Source organism: Seriola lalandi, unplaced genomic scaffold (assembly GCF_002814215.2).
Source record: "Seriola lalandi dorsalis isolate HSWRI2012SDOR001 ecotype SW California unplaced genomic scaffold, Sedor1 jcf7180002055006, whole genome shotgun sequence".
NCBI lineage: Eukaryota > Metazoa > Chordata > Actinopteri > Carangiformes > Carangidae > Seriola > Seriola lalandi.
The window spans coordinates 1,873,925-1,893,257 of NW_019525549.1; the positions used below are offsets into that span (position 1 = coordinate 1,873,925).

A 19,333-nucleotide genomic window follows, 5' to 3' on the forward strand; every position below is an offset into this window, starting at 1 on the left:
GGTAAATCGAGAGCTTCGCCTTCCGGCTTAGCTCCCTCTTCACCACAACTGACCGGTTCAGCGCCCGCATCACTGCTGACGCCGCCCCAATCCGCCTGTCGATCTCCCGTTCCATCCTACCCTCACTCGTGAACAAGATCCCGAGATACTTAAACTTCTCCACCTGAGGCAGAGCCTCCCCACCGACCCGGAGCGGGCAATCCACCCGTTTCCGGCTGAGAACCATGGCCTCAGACTTGGAGGTGCTGATCTTCATCCCAGCCGCTTCACACTCGGCCGCGAACCGCCCAAGCGAGAGCTGAAGGTCGGCGCTCGATGAAGCTAAGAGGACCACGTCATCCGCAAAAAGCAAAGACGAGATCCTCCCGCCACCGAACCCAAACCCCTCCCCCACCCGGCTGCGCCGAGAAATTCTGTCCATAAAAGTTATAAACAGAACCGTTGACAAAGGGCAGCACTGGCGGAGTCCAACCCCCACCGGGAACAGGTCCGACTTACTGCCGGCTACGCGAACCAGACTCACACTCCTTTGGTACAGGGACTGAATGGCTGCTATCAAGGGGCCATCCACCCCATACTCCCGGAGCGCCCCCCACAGGGAGCCCCTGGCAACACGGTCGTAAGCTTTCTCCAAATCCACAAAACACATGTGGACTGGATTGGCATATTCTATTTTATGTTATTTTATTATTCTTTTTTTTTTTGCTAATGTTATTATAGTTTTTAAACAATCTATTTTATTGCCAGCTTTCTTACTTGATTTGCCCTTTTTCTTTTTAGCTCATCAGTCATCTTTGATGCACTTTGAACTGCACTGACCTGTATTAAAAATGCTATACAAATAAAGTTTGATTGAATAATTGAGTGATAGATTGATTGATTGATAGAGAGGTGATTACAGGGAAAAGAAATAAACAATAAATGTTTCTGTTGCATGTTTTGTTAAATACACTCGATACTTCCACCTCTTCAGGCCTTGAAAATAAAAATTAATTAATTTTAGGTTTAAGTTTCAGAACCACTTAAGTTTGCAGTCATCTGGAATAACGGCACACAAACAGACGCCTTGATGATTTTTGGTGGTCAGGGAAGCCACCAGGAATCACAGGTAAAGTGTATTTTTGTACATTTCGACCCAAGTTAAAAGTGCATTAAGCAAAGGAACCACTGCTCTAGACCAATGGTGGCTTATATAAAACAGCGGGCACCAGTACACGAGGTGACACAGGTGTGCTGCAAATGGAAGTGGCAGAAAGTAAACCAGACACACCTCTGTGCAGCAGGATCTTTGTGCAGGCTGTGTGTCGGTGAAGACAGCTCATGTAGAGAGGAGAGCCCAGGTGAGACACTTCATAGTCTGGATCTGCTCCATGAGACAGCAGTGACTCTACACACTGACTGCTACCTGTTCTCACACACACACACACACACACACACACACACACAGACATAATGAAACTTTCAGCAACTTTCAATGATGAAGAATTGCGCTTGAATTGAACTTGAATTGAACAGCTTACACTCTGGCTGCTGTCCCTTTGTTCTCTCTTATCAGGGTTTCAGTGTCATATTTTACTGTAGTTAAACATTACAGCCTGATCTAGAGATGTTTTATTTTGAAAATGCCACTATGCAGAAGAGAGACAAGTCATTTAGCCAAGCTACACCAAAATCTAGTGACGTGGTGTTTGAGATATTGTGACTGAGCAAAAAGACACTGACTAATCGGGACCTAAAATAGACCAGAGATGCCATGGAAACATAATGTCATTATGTCAAGAGCATGATTGTAAGCACTCAGAGAAAGTTTCATGTCAGTTTATTAAAGACTGGCTGAGATATGCCCAAGCATCAACATCAATGAACCTAACACTGAAGAACCAAAACCTGCAGTTCCCTTTAATGACAACGAGAGACTGACTACAACAGTGAGTCATCTACATAGACTCCCATGTTAAAATGTCCAACTTAACAGCAGAAATAAACATGTTTACAGCCTGGTACAAAAACAGTTTTGGTCTCTATAGTTAATTTCCGCCTTCATGACAACTGTTTATATAACTCACCAGTTTAAATTTTATTAAGGACTAAAGTTATTTAGAATTGGGGGCGTGGCCTCTTTGAGTGACAGGTGGATAAGGGTATGCTTGCCACAAAAGAGCATGCAGCAAAGTCTCAGCTCCCCACACACCCCACCTCATTTTTATATTTGAAAATCAGGATACTGGGCTGCTCAGTTTTATACTGTAAGCTTCCTGCTCTGCGTATTCACCTCTCTTGCAGGCTTCATGCAGTGCCGATGGGAAATGTGTGTGTGGCGTGTGTGTGTGTGCTCCATTCTGCAGCAGTATGTCCAAACAGCTGACACTCCCGGATGCACAACAGTTGTACAGAGGAGTGACACCATCGATGGTAGCAGCATTCACCTAGACACATACATAACTGTGAGCAACATACATACACACACGTGTGTTTCAGCAAACATAACATAATTATAGTGATAGTAATAAGAAGAACACTCACATTAGCTCCAGCATTTATTAGTGCTCTGACGCAGGCTACATGTCCCGACAGGCAGGCTTCATGAAGAGGGGTCACATGATCGATGGTGACAATGTTGGCGTGATATCCCTAAAATATAAAAGCACACAGCATTCTGACTTTAGTTGTTGAACTTTCTGTTTGACTTGTTTCAATCAGTCTTTCTGGTTTAAATGGATTCTGAGTAAACACTAGTGACTGCAGTATCGGCACATTTTCCAGATTCCCAGGTTTCTGCCTTAAGGACATGACTTTATCTGCTGCTGGGAAAAATCACACTAATGCCCCCTTCCCCTTTTAATACATCTATTGTGACACCTGTAGAAATAACTGTAACTGCATCTGTGGAGTTATTAGAGTAATCAGTTATGAGGTGTAATTGAAGTTTTTGTATGTAAGTATATTTGGTGGCTGTGGGGGCCATTCAGAAACTTCAGCTCGTGTTTCCTGAAGTGGTTCATGGTGGATGTTGAGGTCTGCTTTGGATCATAGTCTTGTTGTTTAAACGTCTCAAAGAGTGAACTGGGGACAGCTTGTCCAGTTGGAAAATATTTTCTGGGTCAGTGGTTTAGGTTAAGAATAAAGACAAGACAAGAATACCTGTGTGTGTGTGTGTGTGTGTGTGTGTGTGTGTGTGTTACCTGGGCCAGCAGAGTGCGCAGGGCAAGCAGACGACCCTGAGAAGCAGCTTCATGGAGCGGTGAGCGATCTGCCCAGGACCCTGAACATAAGTAAAGCAAAATATTTAACTTAACTGACACACTAACTGAGGTGTATTTATAATACTCATTAATTTCAGTTGTTCTATATTCTTTCGTACGATTTGAAATATCCTGACTTAAATATCCTAACTGGTAGCATCATAAAAGTGTGAAGGCGACGCTGGGTGATTTTCAGCAGAACAAACTCATCATTCAGAAAACACTATAATCAATCAAAGAGTCTACAGGGACTTTAAAGATTATGATAAATAATAATAATAATAATAATATTAACAATAGTAATTGTTATTATTATTAAGCTTCAAACTGCAGTTATGAATTGTCAGGAGCATGATATGTACTGCCTGAAGTCAGAGGCACTAGGCTAAGTTAACAGCTCCAGAACAAGCAGCTTTCTGTCATCTCTTTAAAAATGATAGATCCAACATCTCTTCTCACATTTAGCAATATATTCCTCCTTCCACCAATTTGCTGCATCAGATATTTAGATGGGTGAGTGATTTTCTATGACAGTACAATCTGGCTTGTATGGACTCAGCTGACTCAGGTCCCATGCACTAGAAGCTTAGTGCTCAGGCCAAAGCCATCCACCGCCATCCATCCCCAGCCTCCTCTCAGCCTCTCCAGCCAGTTCCGGTTCCAGAACGTTGCTCACTGATCTCCAAGCGCCGGGCTTCTTAATTTCACACTGAACAAACTAAAGCTGTCATCATCATTTCTCTGCTCACTGGCTGAGCGAGACTCTGGGGAACCGCCCAGTGAGAGAGGCAGCCTCCTAACTTCTCCTCTGTCAAGCTGTTTGACCCCCCGGCTCCCTGGAGGGAGGCAGCGAGGGGCCTGTTGAATGTGGCAACAGAGACTAAGTGGAACAAACATTCTCTTTCTGACGCATACCACCATGGACTTGCTAATTATCTAAACTACCCACAGACTGTGATGATTTAATCTGTTTCACTATTCACACTAGGGGGAAAGCAGCCCATCAGCTCCCTGCTCCGCCCCCAAGTCTGAACCATAGACTGTAAATAAAGATGGATGTGGCCTCCATGACATCACGCACAGGTTTCTGAAGCTCAGAGTAAGCTGCTCCACTCTCACCATCTTTGCAGTGTATGACTCCACCCCTAACTCCCAGCAAATATAAATATGGTCAAATAGGAGGGGCAGGTAAGGAGCTGAGGCCTTGGTGCATTGCGGCTTGTGGCAAAGATACGATCACCACCTGTCACTCAAAGAGGCCACGCCCTCAATTCTCCATAACGTTAGTACTTAATAAAAAGTAAACAGATGAGTTATATAAACAATTGTCATGAAGGAGGAAATTATCTATATAGACCAAAACTGTCTTTGTACCAGGCTGTAAACATGTTTATTTCTGCTGTAAAGTTGGACATTTTAACAGGAGTCTACGGAGATTGACTCACTGTTGGAGCCAGACTCTCGTGGTCATTAGAGGAACTGCAGGTTTTGGTTCTTCAGTGTTGATGCTTCATGTTTCAGACCGGAGGTTGACGCTTGGTCTGAACCCATGCAGCTGGGCCACACCAAATCTCACACTGGAGGAGCAATGGGCTCTAGGTGAACTTCCGCCTGTACAGTGGCCAGTTCGACCATTTCCAAGTCACCTGTTCAGTAAAAGCTGTGATACAACGCCACAAATATGATCACAGCACAACTTGTCATGATGATCTTCAAGTAAACATCAAACATGCAGCGATCAGGTTACAAAGTCGTCAAACAGGAATGTGCACACACCACAGACTGAACAGTTTTTCACCAGGATTGTCATATCATCAGAAAGGGTCTGTAAACTAAATGTCACACTACACCACCTGCATCTCAGACCAAAACAAACGCTTAGTCCACCACACCTCCAGCCTCTGTTTGGCTACAATCCCCTCCCCTACCTTCACCTTTTCAGTCAACAAGGTGTTATGATGCTATGAAATCATCCAATAAACACACAGCGTTACGATAAAGTTAACAAGAGCCAACTGGCAACAATCCAGCACAACCATTAGCCCACGATTGCATAGCTGTGATATGCTTCACAGCAGTGCTGACAGTTAGCCAGCTAGCAATAGCAACATTTGCAGAACACATATGTAATATTATATGTATATGTTAACAAGTTAGCCTATGTTAGCATGCCAATGTAGCCGTCACTAATGAAAACAGACTGTAACATTGTGAAAAAATATAAAGTTACTGACAAATGGAGGAGAAAAAAAGTAGTTCTGAGTCCAGGTGGAGCCTTTAGCAACTTGTAGGGTTCTCCTCTCAGTAAACCAGTCCAGTATCAGCTCCATGGTCGGACTGGGAAAGCAATTCAGCCTTGGTCTAATCCACTGGGACTGGCCGAATGAATGACAGGCACACAGAGAGGACTGGTAAGGACACTCAGTGATTTTTTGGACGTTTTGATGGTCCACCAGCTGACCGGGATTTGAGCTGGCAGCTGCCATGTCCAGTCCACTTGTACTCTTGTCTGATCTCTGTGTGTCTGAGGCCTTTTTAGACAGAAACATGGTTTCTTCTTTAGAACAGGAAATGCTGGAAGGTCGCTTTCACCTCAACGGGCGTGTGTGTTTATAGACGAGGGGAGGGCCAGCGGTTTAACAGGAGGGACTTAAATGCACTAACATGCGAACACTGCCGGACCGGCTACCAAAACAAAAAGCAGAGAAACTAAGATGACATCACATACAGAGGGGGTGTGGCTTCTTCTCTGCTCAGGATGCCATTACTCCACTATATCTTTACATAGAAAACAGTTGTTGATACTGTATATGCTGCATATAGAGCATGCATGTATATATGTGTGTGTATGTGTATATATATATATATATATATATATATATACTGTATATGTATTCATATACTAGCTTTATTAATAAAAATACTCTAATAATTAATATAACTGTTAGTTTCAGCCCCACTCATGTAACACGACTTCAGCATTGCAACTAATCTGACCTGCCTGCTTAACCAGCTAACTCAGTGTTACTGACTGACTCAACCAGTGAATCTACCAAGACTTTAGGCACCAAGAAAAACATCTTCCTACTCTCATCTAATCTGCTGAGCGAAGACACAAGTTGCAAAGGCAGGCAGCCATATTTAGATGGTCTGTGAGGTCATTTAACTCCCTGGGTTGTACATGCCAGCAGCCATTTTGGAAAGGTAGACGAATAGAAGGAACACTGAACTCCTCCCTCTTTACATAACATTCTAACAACCTGTCTGAATCCAGTCTTTCACCTCCACACTTCCTTTACTCACTATCCCTCCCCCCTTTTTTCCCTGTATGCCTCAGTTTTCATATCCTGTTCAGTTGATTTATTTTACATTTATTTTTCTGTTGTAAAATGCTCCACATGGTACATAACTTTTAAAATTTTCACATAACAAATCAAACAACCACTCCCTGAATTTGTGGCACTGTCCAACAAAGCACAGTTCAGAGGTGATCAGCTTCAGATACCTGACACTCACTTTACCATGATTGAAGTCAGATTCTTCAATGGCCAGCTCCTCCATGTCTGCTCGGACATTGACTGTGGTGGAGTATTTAGTTTAGAGGGTTTTTTTAGGTGTCTTACACCTTTAAAGTTATTTTTTGTGGGCTTTTTGTGCCTTTAATGGACAGGACAGTAGAGAGACAGGAAGTGGGGAGGCAGAGAGAGGGGGAATGACACGCAGGAAAGGGCTGTCCAGCTGCAGTGAGGACTGTAGCCTCTATATATGGGGGTGCCTGCGTAACCCACTGTGCTACGCGACACCCCAGGTGTCTTACACCTTTATTAGAGTTTGAAGTAAAGAGACAACAGGAAATGAGGAAGAGAATGACATGGATCAAAGTGTCCCAGCAGGACTTGGACCAAATCGTCAGGCCACTAGGCCTTCATGAAAGATCTGACTTCTCCAACACTGCAACGTATTAATGGTGATGTCTACTACTGTGTCCTTAAGTGAATATAACTGAGTCAACATTGGTTGTATCCGAAAATGAAAACATTGGATTGTGGATAATATAAATTCCTGGTGTTGACACGTAAGAAAAACGTCTTAAAACCTGTCAATGGCACAAGCTAGGATGAAGATGTGTTTCTCCCAAGCTCCGACAAGGTTGACTTTACAACTCAATATGACACTGTCAAGATCAGGCATGTGCACAGACCTCTTCCTGTAAGCGTTTGAAATTCAAAGCCTGTATGTCTTATGTTTAGTTATTCCTCTGCTTCCTTTAGTAATAGAGAAAGTAAAATTTGCCTTAACAGAGACTAGGCTCAGAGCTCAGTGATGTTATTAAAACATCGCCAAAGGACAAATTGCCCATTAAACTTTAGCTTCAGAAAAAGTAGCTGTATGGTCGGGCTCTTGAAGTTGGTTGGTTTGTTTATCTTTTTTTTATTTAGAGAACAGCTTTTTCAGTTTTATGTGAAGATTTGTTAATATTATAGACCAGGAGCAAACAAACTATAAATGTGAAAACACCCTAAAGCATGCACAGTGTGTTTTCTTTGTTCTTGCCTGTTCTTGTGATAAATGTAGAAGCAGTCAAGGCTAGAGAGCTTTGTCTCTGTGTACATTGATCATTTTGTTGAAATCTGTTAGGTATTAAACATATGCAAGTGTACAACATGCTAACTACAAAGACGGCTTCCGAGGCACTCCAAACGCTTCAGGAGTCTGTTAGGCACCTACGAGCTGATATTAAACTGGACATGGATGCTGTGAGAAGTGAGCTAACAACACTGGTCACTAGCCTGCAGGCATCGCTAACTTCACGAAGCCCGACCGAGGGAGCTAGAGGAAGCTGCTGTTTTCATTGACAACTGTGTCACACAGCTCTACTCCACCATATCCAGCATTTCACAGTGCTGTCATGTTAACCTTGACCCTACCGCACAGGCTGCGTGTGGCAAGTTACTGCCTGAATATAAAGCACTAAAGACACAGAACCATGGCCACCATCATTTCTGTGCTGTTGATGAATAATTTGAGCTTGGTCACACACGTGAACTCTAAGCCTTCACATGGAGACAGAGGGAGAAATGTCCCAAACATAGTCTAATGTAACGTATGATTCTGTCACTGTTATCCACCTCTGATGGAAGTGAAGCTTCCTGATCAGCTGATTATTTATTGTACTGTAACTGAACTGTCTCTGTCCCACTGTGACATTTCATCCACTTTAAATCCTGTGTTATAATAATTGTAATGATGACATTTTATTATCATATTACTATTATTAGTAGTAGTAGTATTAGCAATAGTGGTAGCATTCTGACTTTCAACAGTTTGAAGCCCAAATAAACATTTTTTTTAGTTGTAAAATCCATCTGGAGGCATTCAATCAGAACAGGGAGTGTGGTCTCTCCATCTCTCTCTCTCTCCCTCTCTCACAACCTTGACCAACCTGGGCCTAATCAAACACGTCCACTCCACTGGGTCAACACATTTCAAATAGAGAGCTGTCACCATGCTGATGAGTTCAGCAGCTGGTGCAGGAACAGTGACATGATGGTTACTAAGAGTAGGTCAAACGTAGCAGTCAAATAGTTTTGGTTGGTTAACATCCTGATAATAAGGTTATGAGTTTTCTCAGATAATTATAAGTAGGTTTGTTGAGTTTATTTGTTTTGTATGTGACCTACATTTAGGTCCATGTTTAAGCATTTAAATACATGCTCACTATAGGCTCACTCATTTACTTTCTTTCAAAGTTGAAATTACTAACTAAAAACTAAAAACAAAACGTTGTCAAACAAAGAGAAGCAATGCAGTCTATCAGACCAGGTATCCCATATGAAAATGTACATATATGACATTTCCATATATGAAGTAAATGTTCATATTAAGTAAAAAAAAAAAAAAAGGCTATATTTATATATGTGAAAATTATATATCAAACCTATATAACATTGGAACATTTTCATGTATTGACATTATATTGTAGACATATGTTTTGCACATATGCCATGCCTTTCAGTATATGTTGATATAATATATATAAATATACAATACAGAATGTTTAAAATTAAAAAGAAAAATGTATATCATATACTTTTATAAACATACAACGTTTTGAATGTGTATCAAAAGTTATAAAGTATGTTGTTTTAATAAACTTGCATTTATAAATTAAATATACATTGTTAACAATACGGTCGCAACGTTATATAAAAATATAACATGGGTATTCCCTATATGTTATAAACTTCATATATCCAGAGGTTGTATATATATATGTAATGATAATATATTCCCTTAATGGTGGCATATATGGCAACATCACTCATATATTACATTTCCTTACAGCAGGAGTAGTTTATAAAAGCTTTGTTGAGTTGAGATGTTTGTTATGTCTTTCTTTTTTCAGTTTGGTATAGAAATGGACAGAATCAGGCAGTAAATGTCAAACATACAAATCACCCTTACTTAATTATTTTGTCTTCTTCCAGGACTCTATGCGTCTATATATTGTCAAGCTTTAACTCAGTGTTTTCCCAGTAACAGAAACAGCCTGAGCAGCAATGCACCGACCTTGGCTGGTCAGAATGCCCCAGCAGGCCTTCTTCCTCTCCGGGCCATGTTCGGGTAGCGTTCCGGGCTCTGCGCCTCTTTTCCGGGACACCTCCGGGGCTCCGGACGGAACCTCCGGCATGTTCGCACGTCTCGTCCTGACACGCCTACTGCTAAAACAACACAGACTGCAGCAGCGGAGCGCTGCGCAGGGGAAGGTCAGGAGAACGACGTGATTGGCTGAACGGCTCTGTTGTTGTGTTCACCGCACACGACCGCCTCACATGCGCGCCCACGTGTCCACGAGCGAGGCTATTTTTGTCGCTGAAGAGGAGCAGACTCAGCTGAGTGTGCGCGGAGACTGTAGCTGTGGCACAGTAAAGCATCTAATGATCAGCTGAGTCTGACACATGGTAACTTTTAACTCTCTGTGCTCCTTAGAGGATCTGACTGATAGCTTTCAAATCTGACCTCTGATCAGATTCCAGTGTAGATCTCACACCTCACACACATTACATTTGTACATGTGGGTCATATATGACATATATGAGTGATGTTGTCATATTTAGTATGTCACCTATAAGGAGATATATTATTATCACACTTATAGATCCTCTGGATATATGAAGATATATGTTTATAACTTATATGGAATACACATTTAAAGGTAGCACAATTTAAAAATATCTATATGACGATTTTTTATACAAAAATGGAATGACGACCAAGATTCTGCGACCAAGGAAGCCCCAGCACCAGCTCCAAAAGCTCCTATAGGCTAGATACCTGTACTGACTAAAACAACTGGACAGGGCATTTAGTCTTGCAAACATATATCTATGTTGTGTCTCACAATTTGTTTTTATGGATCCAGTGAATCCTACAGTTTTTTTTATTATCACTGATTATAAGTGCCTCATTTGATATAAATAAATGCATGATTGACACCTCTGAATTCATGTATTCTATTATATTATATCTCTCCACTGCTAGAACAGCCTACTTCTGTCAGTTAATCAGTAACAATAAACACAATCATAGATTTCTTTTTGACACTATAGCTAAACTCACTCAGCAGCAGCCATCTCTTAGCTGCTCACCCTTTACAGCCCATGACTTTCTAGAATTGAGTCCCTGTCAACTTCTCCTTCAACAAATTTCGAGACTCTGTCTCTTGCACTACTGTCTTAGCTAGTGTTGAATTCTAAACCCACCATCTGTCAACTGGACCCTCTACCAGCTAAGCTCTCCAAAGACCTCTGGCCAATATTGGAACCTTCAGTGCTGAACATTATTAATTTATCACTCACTTCTGGCACAGTTCCCAGTAGCTCTAAGACTGCTGTGGTTAAACCTTTACTTTAAAAAACCACACCTTGATCAAGGATCCCTAAATAATTATCAACCAGTCTCAAACCTTCTTTTCTTTTCTAAAGTCCTGGAAAGAGCTGTGTCTCAAGAGCTTTTGTCTCATTTGTCTAATAACAATCTTTTTGAACTGTTCCAGTCTCTGTCACTCCACTGAGACAGCGCTCACTAAAGTAGCAAATGATCTTCTGATCTCCATGAATTCGGACTCCACCTCTGTGCTCCTCTCAGTGCAGCTTTTGATACTATAGGTCATTGTATTCTCTGAGATCCACTTGAAAGCAAATTCTGTGTTTCTGGCCTGGCCCTCACCTGGTTAAAGTCCTACTTATCTGACAGAACACAGTGCATCTTCTATAACACTATATCAACATACTCTACTGTGAAACATGGAATACCCCAGGGCTCTGTTCTTGGCCCTCTGCTTTTCTCTCTCCATATTTCACCTCTTGGTCAAATTATTCGCAGTCAAATAAAATGAATTTCCATTGTTATGCTGACACTCAGTTGTGTGTACCTGTAAAGGCTGATGATTCCTCTCAGATTACAACTTTAGAGGTCTGTTTGTCTGCTGTGAAAAGCTGGATGTCGTAACTTTTTGCTCCTAAATTTAGGCAAAACTGAGATGCTGGTCGTTGGCCCGACCCGACATAAACACCAATTTGATCATTAACATTAACTCTTGATAACTGTGTGATTTCTCATAGTCTGACAGTCGAAAATCTGGGTGTCACCTTTGATTCTTCCCTCTTCTTAGATCAGCACATTAAAGATATCACCAAGAGTGCCTTTTTTCATCTATGTAACATAGCCAGGATTCTGTCTCTTCTGTCTAAGACTGATGCTGAAATCTTAATTCATGCTTTTGTTTCATCAAGACTTGATTATTGTAATGTTATGTTTTCCGGCCTCATCTGGCTCGTATTAAAAATCTTCAAATGGTTCAGAATGCCGCAGCTAGAACTGTTACTAAATCCAGAAAATTTGACCATATTACAGCCTCCCTTCATTGGCTTCCTGTTCTTATCAGATCAGACTTTAAGGTGCTTTTGATGGCATATAAGGTTAAATGGACTTGCTCCTTCATACCTGTGTGATCTGCTTAAACCTTATACTCCATCTTGTGCTCTCCGTTCCCAGAATTTAGGGCTCCTGTCGGTTCCCAGAGTTAAAAAGACGTCCTCCTCTCTCCCCCATGATCCTGTTTAACACCTGCTGCTAAACCTGCTAAGATTTACTATAATTAATAATGATAATTATTCATGTTATTAGCTGTCATTACTATTTACATCAGTGGGAGCACTACAGTTGCCGCTACATTACTGTTGCTGTTACTGCCGCTACTATCACTATTGTTAATATTGCTATCATTGTATGTTCTTGTTCTTTTCCTTTGTGCTCTCTCTCTCGCTCTCTCTCTCTAACCCAACCGGTTGAGGCAGATTGCCACCCACCCTGAGTCCGATTCTGCTCAAGGTTTCTGTCTCTTAAAAGGAAGTTTTTCTTTGTCCACTGTCGCCTAGTGCTTGCTCTTGGTGGGAATTGTGGTCTCTGTAAACAATATTATAAAGAGAAGATCTTGACCTGCTCTATTTGGAAAGTGCCTTGAGATAACACGTTGTGAATTGACGCTATACAAATATATAAATAAATATATATATATAAATGAAATTGACTTGACTTGAAGGCAAAGGTACAAAATCAGCAGACCAAAGCAGGGTCAAAGACAGGAACTGGTCAAAAAAACACTAAGCACTCACTAGGGAAACACAAGAATTGCTGGTACGCTGTCACAAGGGAACAATACTCAACAGGGAAGGGAGATAATGAGACACAGGTGCAGCACATTAGGGCAGGGAAGGTAATCACGCAGGCGGGAAACATACAAGTACGGGAAGTGAAGGACCTGAAACGAGACAAGAGGTGAGTTTCAAAATAAAACAGTAAACATGAGAAAAAACATCTTTCATCTTTCACCATGCCTGAGAGAAAGCCGATAGCAGCAGCAAGAGCATGCTAACCGATGTGAGTGAAGAAGAAGAAACAGAGCAATTTGGACAAAAGATTCTCGGCATGTCTCCAGTCCATTCGTTGGTTCTGGCCAGCCTCTGGACGTCTATGAATAGATAGATAGATAGATAGATAGATAGATAGATAGATAGATAGATAGATAGATAGATACTTTATTTATCTACTAGGGGAAATTCATGTGTCCATTAGCTCATTGTTGATAATAATTAAAGCTGCAAGCAGTGATGAACGGGCCCTCACACTCCTGCGCACCTCCAGGGGGCTCACAGTCGCAGACCATAATGACCACCAGACACTGTGCTCATGGGTTAGGATTTATTGCACAGATTGTGTGGCACCAGAAAAGATTTAAAGGATTTTTATATGCAATCTCAATTCAGACCATTAGGTGGAGCCAGAGACCACATAACAGGCACACATGAGGCTCTATATAAGACTTACAATGAAAATGTCATGTAAATTATTCATTCATTCATTTTCTACCGCTTATCCTCTAGTAGGGTCGCGGGGGGGCTGGAGCCTATCCCAGCATCTTCTCGGGCGAGAGGCGGGTACACCCTGGACAGGTCGCCAGTCCATCACAGGGCAAACACATAGAGACAGACAACCATTATCACACACAGCCACACCTATGGTCAATTTAGAGTATCCAATTAGCCTAGTCCCCATTTTGCATGTCTTTGGACTGTGGGAGGAAGCCGGAGTACCCGGAGAGAACCCACACTTGCACGGGAACATGCAAACTCCACACAGAAAGATCCCACGGCCGAGCCGGGACTCGAACCCGGAACCTTCTTGCTGTGAGGCCTGATTGTCAATTAAGAGTTACTTCATATTTTCAGTAGGTGGCGATGTGACTATTGTGCAACATTAGTATGCAGATATCTTCAGTGTGAGAATGTCATCAAACATGTAAAATTTAGGGAAGATTGGAGAAAGTATCATAGAGTTATAACTTCCTATATTTCCATTAGGTGGCACTATGAGTATTACTAAATCTGAGCATGTAGACGTGTTCAGGGCAGGCGTCTTATCAAATCTGTAAAGTTTCAGCCTGTTTGGACACTGCATGCTGGAGTTATAGCAACTTCCTGTTTCATGGCGAAGGATCAAAGTTCAGAGTGCCACCACGGGTGGGTCCTTTACGATAACTCAAAAGCTCTGCACTGTAGAATTGCTCCGGTCTGATGATAAGAATAAACAAACAACGATCTTGGAATTGTACTATATGTCACGTACATAAAGCCACTTCCTGTTTCGCGTTGAACTCGCCGCCAGAGCCCCACCCTTAAGTGAAAAGTTAAAATTCACATCCAAGAAGTATCAGCTTCCTCAACAAATTATTTTCGGACCCTTTTTTTGAGGTCCAGGTCAACTCTCTAGGAATAATAAATGAAAAAGTAAATCGTAATATCACATGTTGCCCAGAGGTGGGGCTACGAGAATTACTAAATATGGACATATAGATCTATTCAGGGCAGGACTCTTATCACATATAAAAATTATGGGGCTGTTTGGACACTGCATACTAGAGTTATAATGATTCGAATTTTCATGGCGAAGGACCGAAATTCGCCTTACTGCCACAGGCAGGCTGTTCCACGAAAAGTCACGTTTTGACAGTGCATCATCAAGTTGTTAAGCATATCCTGACAATGTCTAGGTCAAGATTTGATGAACCTGCTATGAGCAGTATATCAAAGTGTATAGGAGGTTTGATGCACCTGTAGCTGCTTCTCTGTCCTGCCAGAATGTTGTGGAGAGGGTGGTTGGTATTGTCCAAGATGGCCTCCATCTTACATTGCATGGGTCTCTCAACAAAAGAGTGAGTCCAGACTCCTGCCAAGCATAGACCCAGCCTTTTTTACCAGCTTGTCCAGTATTTTGTTTTCATGTTGGACATGCTGTTGCCCCAGCAGACTGCAGCATAAAAAAGTATACTGGCCACCACTGACTGATAAAACGTGTGCAACATTTCACTGCAGACGTCAAAGGAACTGAGCCTCCTGAGGAAAAAAGAGCCGGCTCTACCCTTTCCAGTAGATGGCATCTGTGTTCAGGGGCCAGTCCAGTTTACTGTCCAGGTGCACACCTAGGTATTTATAAGTGTGCACCACCTCAATGTCCTTCCCTCGAATGTTGACTGGCTGAAGGGTGGGCCTAGACCTCTGAAAATCGATGACCATCTCCTTGGTCTTGGAGGTGTTCAGAAGGAGGCAGTTCTTGTTGCTCCATTCACTGAAGGCCATCGTCAGATCCCTGTTCTACTCTTCCTGCCCATTCCTGATACGTGCCACAATAGCTGTGTCATCTGAGTATTTCTGGATGTGGCAGGACTCAGAGTTGTATTTAAAGTCCGCTGTATACAGGGTTAACAGGAATGGAGCCAGAACAGTCCCCTGTGGAGCCCGAGTGCTGCTCATCACTGTTCCCTAGACATAGTTACCCAGCCTGACGTACTGTGGTCATCTTGTCAGGTAATCCACAATCCAGGACGTGAATCACGGATCCACCCCCATCCCTTCCAGCTTGTCTTTAAGGATGGGGGGTTGGATGATGTTAAATGCACTTGAGAAATCAAAGAACATTATCCTCATGTAACTACCTGGCTCAGCCAAGTAAGAATGGGCCCGGGGCCCAGGCGAACTGTAGGGGGTCCAATGCATGTTCAATCTGTGGCCTCAGAAGGTGGAAAAGTAGCCGCTCCAGGGTCTTCATGATGTGTGATGTGAGGGCCACCGGTCTGTAGTCATTTATCTCGCCCTACTTTAGGTACTGGAGCAAGACATGATGTTTTCCACAGGACCGTGACCCTCCCTGTTTAGAGACTTGACCCCAGTGTGGAGGGAGTTGCAGCTGCAGTTTCAGGTTGTGGAAGAGATGCCATAGAAGCTGCAGCTGAAGCAGTGGGACAGAGAACAGGTGAGGCTGCGTCAAACCTGTTGTAGAACAGGTTGAACTAATTGGCCTTCTCCACATCACCTGATGTTGCCTGGCTGTTCTTCTCTTCATAACCAGTGATGGTTCTCATCCCCTTCCACACCTCTCTGGTGTCGTTGTGCTGCAGCTTCCTCTCTACTTTCCTTTTGGAGTCGTTCTTCGCCTGCTTCAAACTCCTCTTCAGCTTATGTTGCACACACCTGAGCTTCTCCCTGTCTCCATCCCTGAAGACCTCCTTTTTCTGATTGAGGAGGGTCTTGATGTTACTGGTGATCCCTCAATGAGCGGGTGGTTGCAGCCTGCCTCAGTACACAGGGCTTGCAGGAAGGCTGAAGAAAAACCCGATTCTGATCTGCCAAGTGGTGATAGAGCTGAAGCAGTGTAGGCCTCCTCGACATTTGCATACAACAGATCCAGTGTCTTATTTTCCATGGTGGGACAGTCAATATGCTGAGTGAAGCCAGTCAGGCGAGATGTGAGAGTGACATAGTTAAAATCCCCCAATATTGCAATGAATGCATCAGGGTGCGTCACATGCGACTGCAGGCTCTGCTCCTGGTTGAATGTAAACAACAATGGCGAAGATGTGTGAGAACTCCCTCGGTACATAGTACAGTCTAAGACCAACTGCCAACAGTTCAATATGCGAACAGCAGATCTTCTCCTTCACTGTGATGTGACTGGGGTTGCACCATTTATTGTTCACAAGCAGAACCAGTCCTCCACCTTTATTCTTTCCACTTGCTCTCACCTTTCTGTCCACTTGCACTGCAGTGAAGCTGGGTAAATCCACACAACGATTGGGAGTGTTGTCTTCTAATCAGGTCTCCGTGAAACACATGAGACTACACTCACGATATGCTCGCTGGTTCTTCACAAGTGTCTCCAATTCATCACACTTGTTAGCCAGGGAGTTAACATTTCCAATGAGGAGTGATGGTAGAAAAGACTTATATCTCCATGTCTTAGCCTTCATCTTAGCCCCGGCTCTGCATCCACAGTATGGCTTCTTCAGCTAAGCCGGTATTAGTACTAGTGTTGAAAAAAGTATTTTTAGACCGCCACCATGTCCTATACATCTTAAAAGGAGTCATTGTGAGGCTACCAGACATTGACCGGCATGAACAGACAGATGAGTGCTAACAAATGCGTGTTCCGACTTTGTGGAAGCTCAAGATGCCCCCTCGGATCGAGTTATTTACCCTGGATAGCGGAAATCCCATCCTGTGGTGAGTCTCCCACCTATCGGAGTTGACAAGACTGATGGACCACCCACCTCTGAGTCGGACGGGCCGGGTCCTCAGCCACCTACCTCCGGGTTCTACGAGACGGACAGATAAGAGCCCCAGCCACCTACTTCCGTGGTCTACGAGACGGATGGGAAGGATAGTTCACTCACCTGTCTCCAAGTCCACACGTTTCACCCAAAGATCTCTCCAACTTTGGAGATATGGAGGTGGATATGAAGATGTTCTTGCCTCTCAAGGGTCCCCACCATGCTCGCCGATGCTATCATCCCAAGTCATCCCGTCTGCATTGACGCCTCTTACCTCTAGCGGGAAACTGAAAGTCCGGAGGATGAAATCGACGGATGGGTCGGTTTTCATCAAAGTTGTAAAATCCATGGTGCTCCATCTGCTCAACATCACCATCCACAAGTACCATCGCGATAACTGTTTTGGATGTACCATCAACTACCCTAGCTAAAAAGAACATCAGTGTTTCGCAGTGCTAGAAGACGACTACTACCGGAACAACTTCCACAGACTGATGAATAGACTGTGTACCCCCAAATTCATCTCTTCCATTCAACAGCTGCTGACCAAGCGCAACATGCGTGTGGACGACGACATAGTCAAAACTGTAGCGCAAACCCTTTTACATGAGCTTAAATCAGAGATTAGCGACTGCATTACATTGCGACAGCTACTCACCGCTGCTAGGTGTGGTAAATATCAGAGGTGGTTTTGAGGCTACTGTGAGTGCTTTGGGATGGGGGAGGGGCTCGTGGCAGCACCCGCTGCTCGTTGAGGACAGTAACTGCAGAGCGATACGTGCTTTCACGTCAGTCTCCAAACACCAGAAAAGTCTCCAATAACACCAGAAAAAGTCACTAGATTTGTTGCTAGTCGCTTTTGACAAAAAAAGTTGCCAAGACGATTTGGAAAGTCGCCAGATTTAGCGAGAAAGTCACCAAGTTGGCAACACTGTCTCTACCCCCTGTCATGCATTAATGTAAAAACATACTCCATCCCAGAAATTCAGGGGTGCCCATGCCACATACCGCCACTACTAATGTCTACGCCTGTTACGATTCCATTCTGGAGATCAACTCTAAAAGACAGGTGCTGGTTGATTATTATTAAAAAGATGAACAATCGTCAACTGCAGAGTCTTTTGCATCGTTTGCTAGGAGATACATTTTGCAGCGTGTGGGCCTCTGACCAGCTGCCATCGCTGAGTGTCTCATTTAAGCCTTCTGCCTACTTTATCGTTACACACACCCCGGACATGCCCGGGGAGCAATGGTTAGCGTTGACTTTAGAAGAGGACAGCAAAGCCACCTTTTTTGACTCTTACGGATTCCCTGCCAGATTTTGCTCATTACCCGTTCAGCATCTTTAAATTTTTGCAAAACCACTCCGAGCCGATATTCTACCACAATTGGCAACTACAACACATCCTGTCCACTGTCTATGGTCAACACTGTATATATTATCTGTGCCATCGAGCCTGTGGATTATCTTTGGAACAAACATTGTCATCGTATCACGACGATCTGTTCAAAAATGACCTAGAGGCGTCCTACTTTGTGAAAAAATATCAACATTGTGTTAGGAATCAGAGGTCAGACTCCTTTAACCACAGGGCTTGCTCTTTACAAATGTTTAAAGATTGTTACAACTTGTGAAATGTTTGTCGATTGATGTTTTGTTTGTTTTTTTGTTTTTTTTGTTTGTCTTATTTCTACAACGATAAAAAATATCTGTAGATTATTACGATTTGTAAAATGTTAGATCCTTTGTTCCCACTGCTATCAGGCTATACAACAACTCAGCCAAAGGAAGTGGACTAATCTAATTATTATTGTTTATTTATTATCAACTGTTATTATTATTATTGTTATTATCAACAATGAGCTAATGCACACATGATGTGCCCTAGGGGATAAATAAAGCATCCATCCATCGGTCCATCCACCC

The 19,333-nt window shown here is 43.0% G+C and overlaps 1 protein-coding gene across 1 annotated transcript in view; it reads right to left on the reverse strand.

Annotated features, from left to right (window-relative positions):
- The window catches only part of asb5b (ankyrin repeat and SOCS box containing 5b), a 12,251-nt gene extending 2,269 nt beyond the window's left edge, over nucleotides 1-9,982 (reverse strand). Inside the window, exons 1-5 of the mRNA XM_023397262.2 lie at nucleotides 9,813-9,982; nucleotides 3,183-3,262; nucleotides 2,524-2,631; nucleotides 2,273-2,426; nucleotides 1,271-1,405 (exon numbers count right to left, since the gene is read on the reverse strand). Of these exons, the coding sequence (XP_023253030.1) occupies nucleotides 1,271-1,405; nucleotides 2,273-2,426; nucleotides 2,524-2,631; nucleotides 3,183-3,262; nucleotides 9,813-9,933 (598 nt within the window). The 5' untranslated portion in view covers nucleotides 9,934-9,982. The remainder of the gene's footprint in view (nucleotides 1-1,270; nucleotides 1,406-2,272; nucleotides 2,427-2,523; nucleotides 2,632-3,182; nucleotides 3,263-9,812) is intronic.
- Between the last annotated feature and the right edge of the window lie 9,351 nt (nucleotides 9,983-19,333).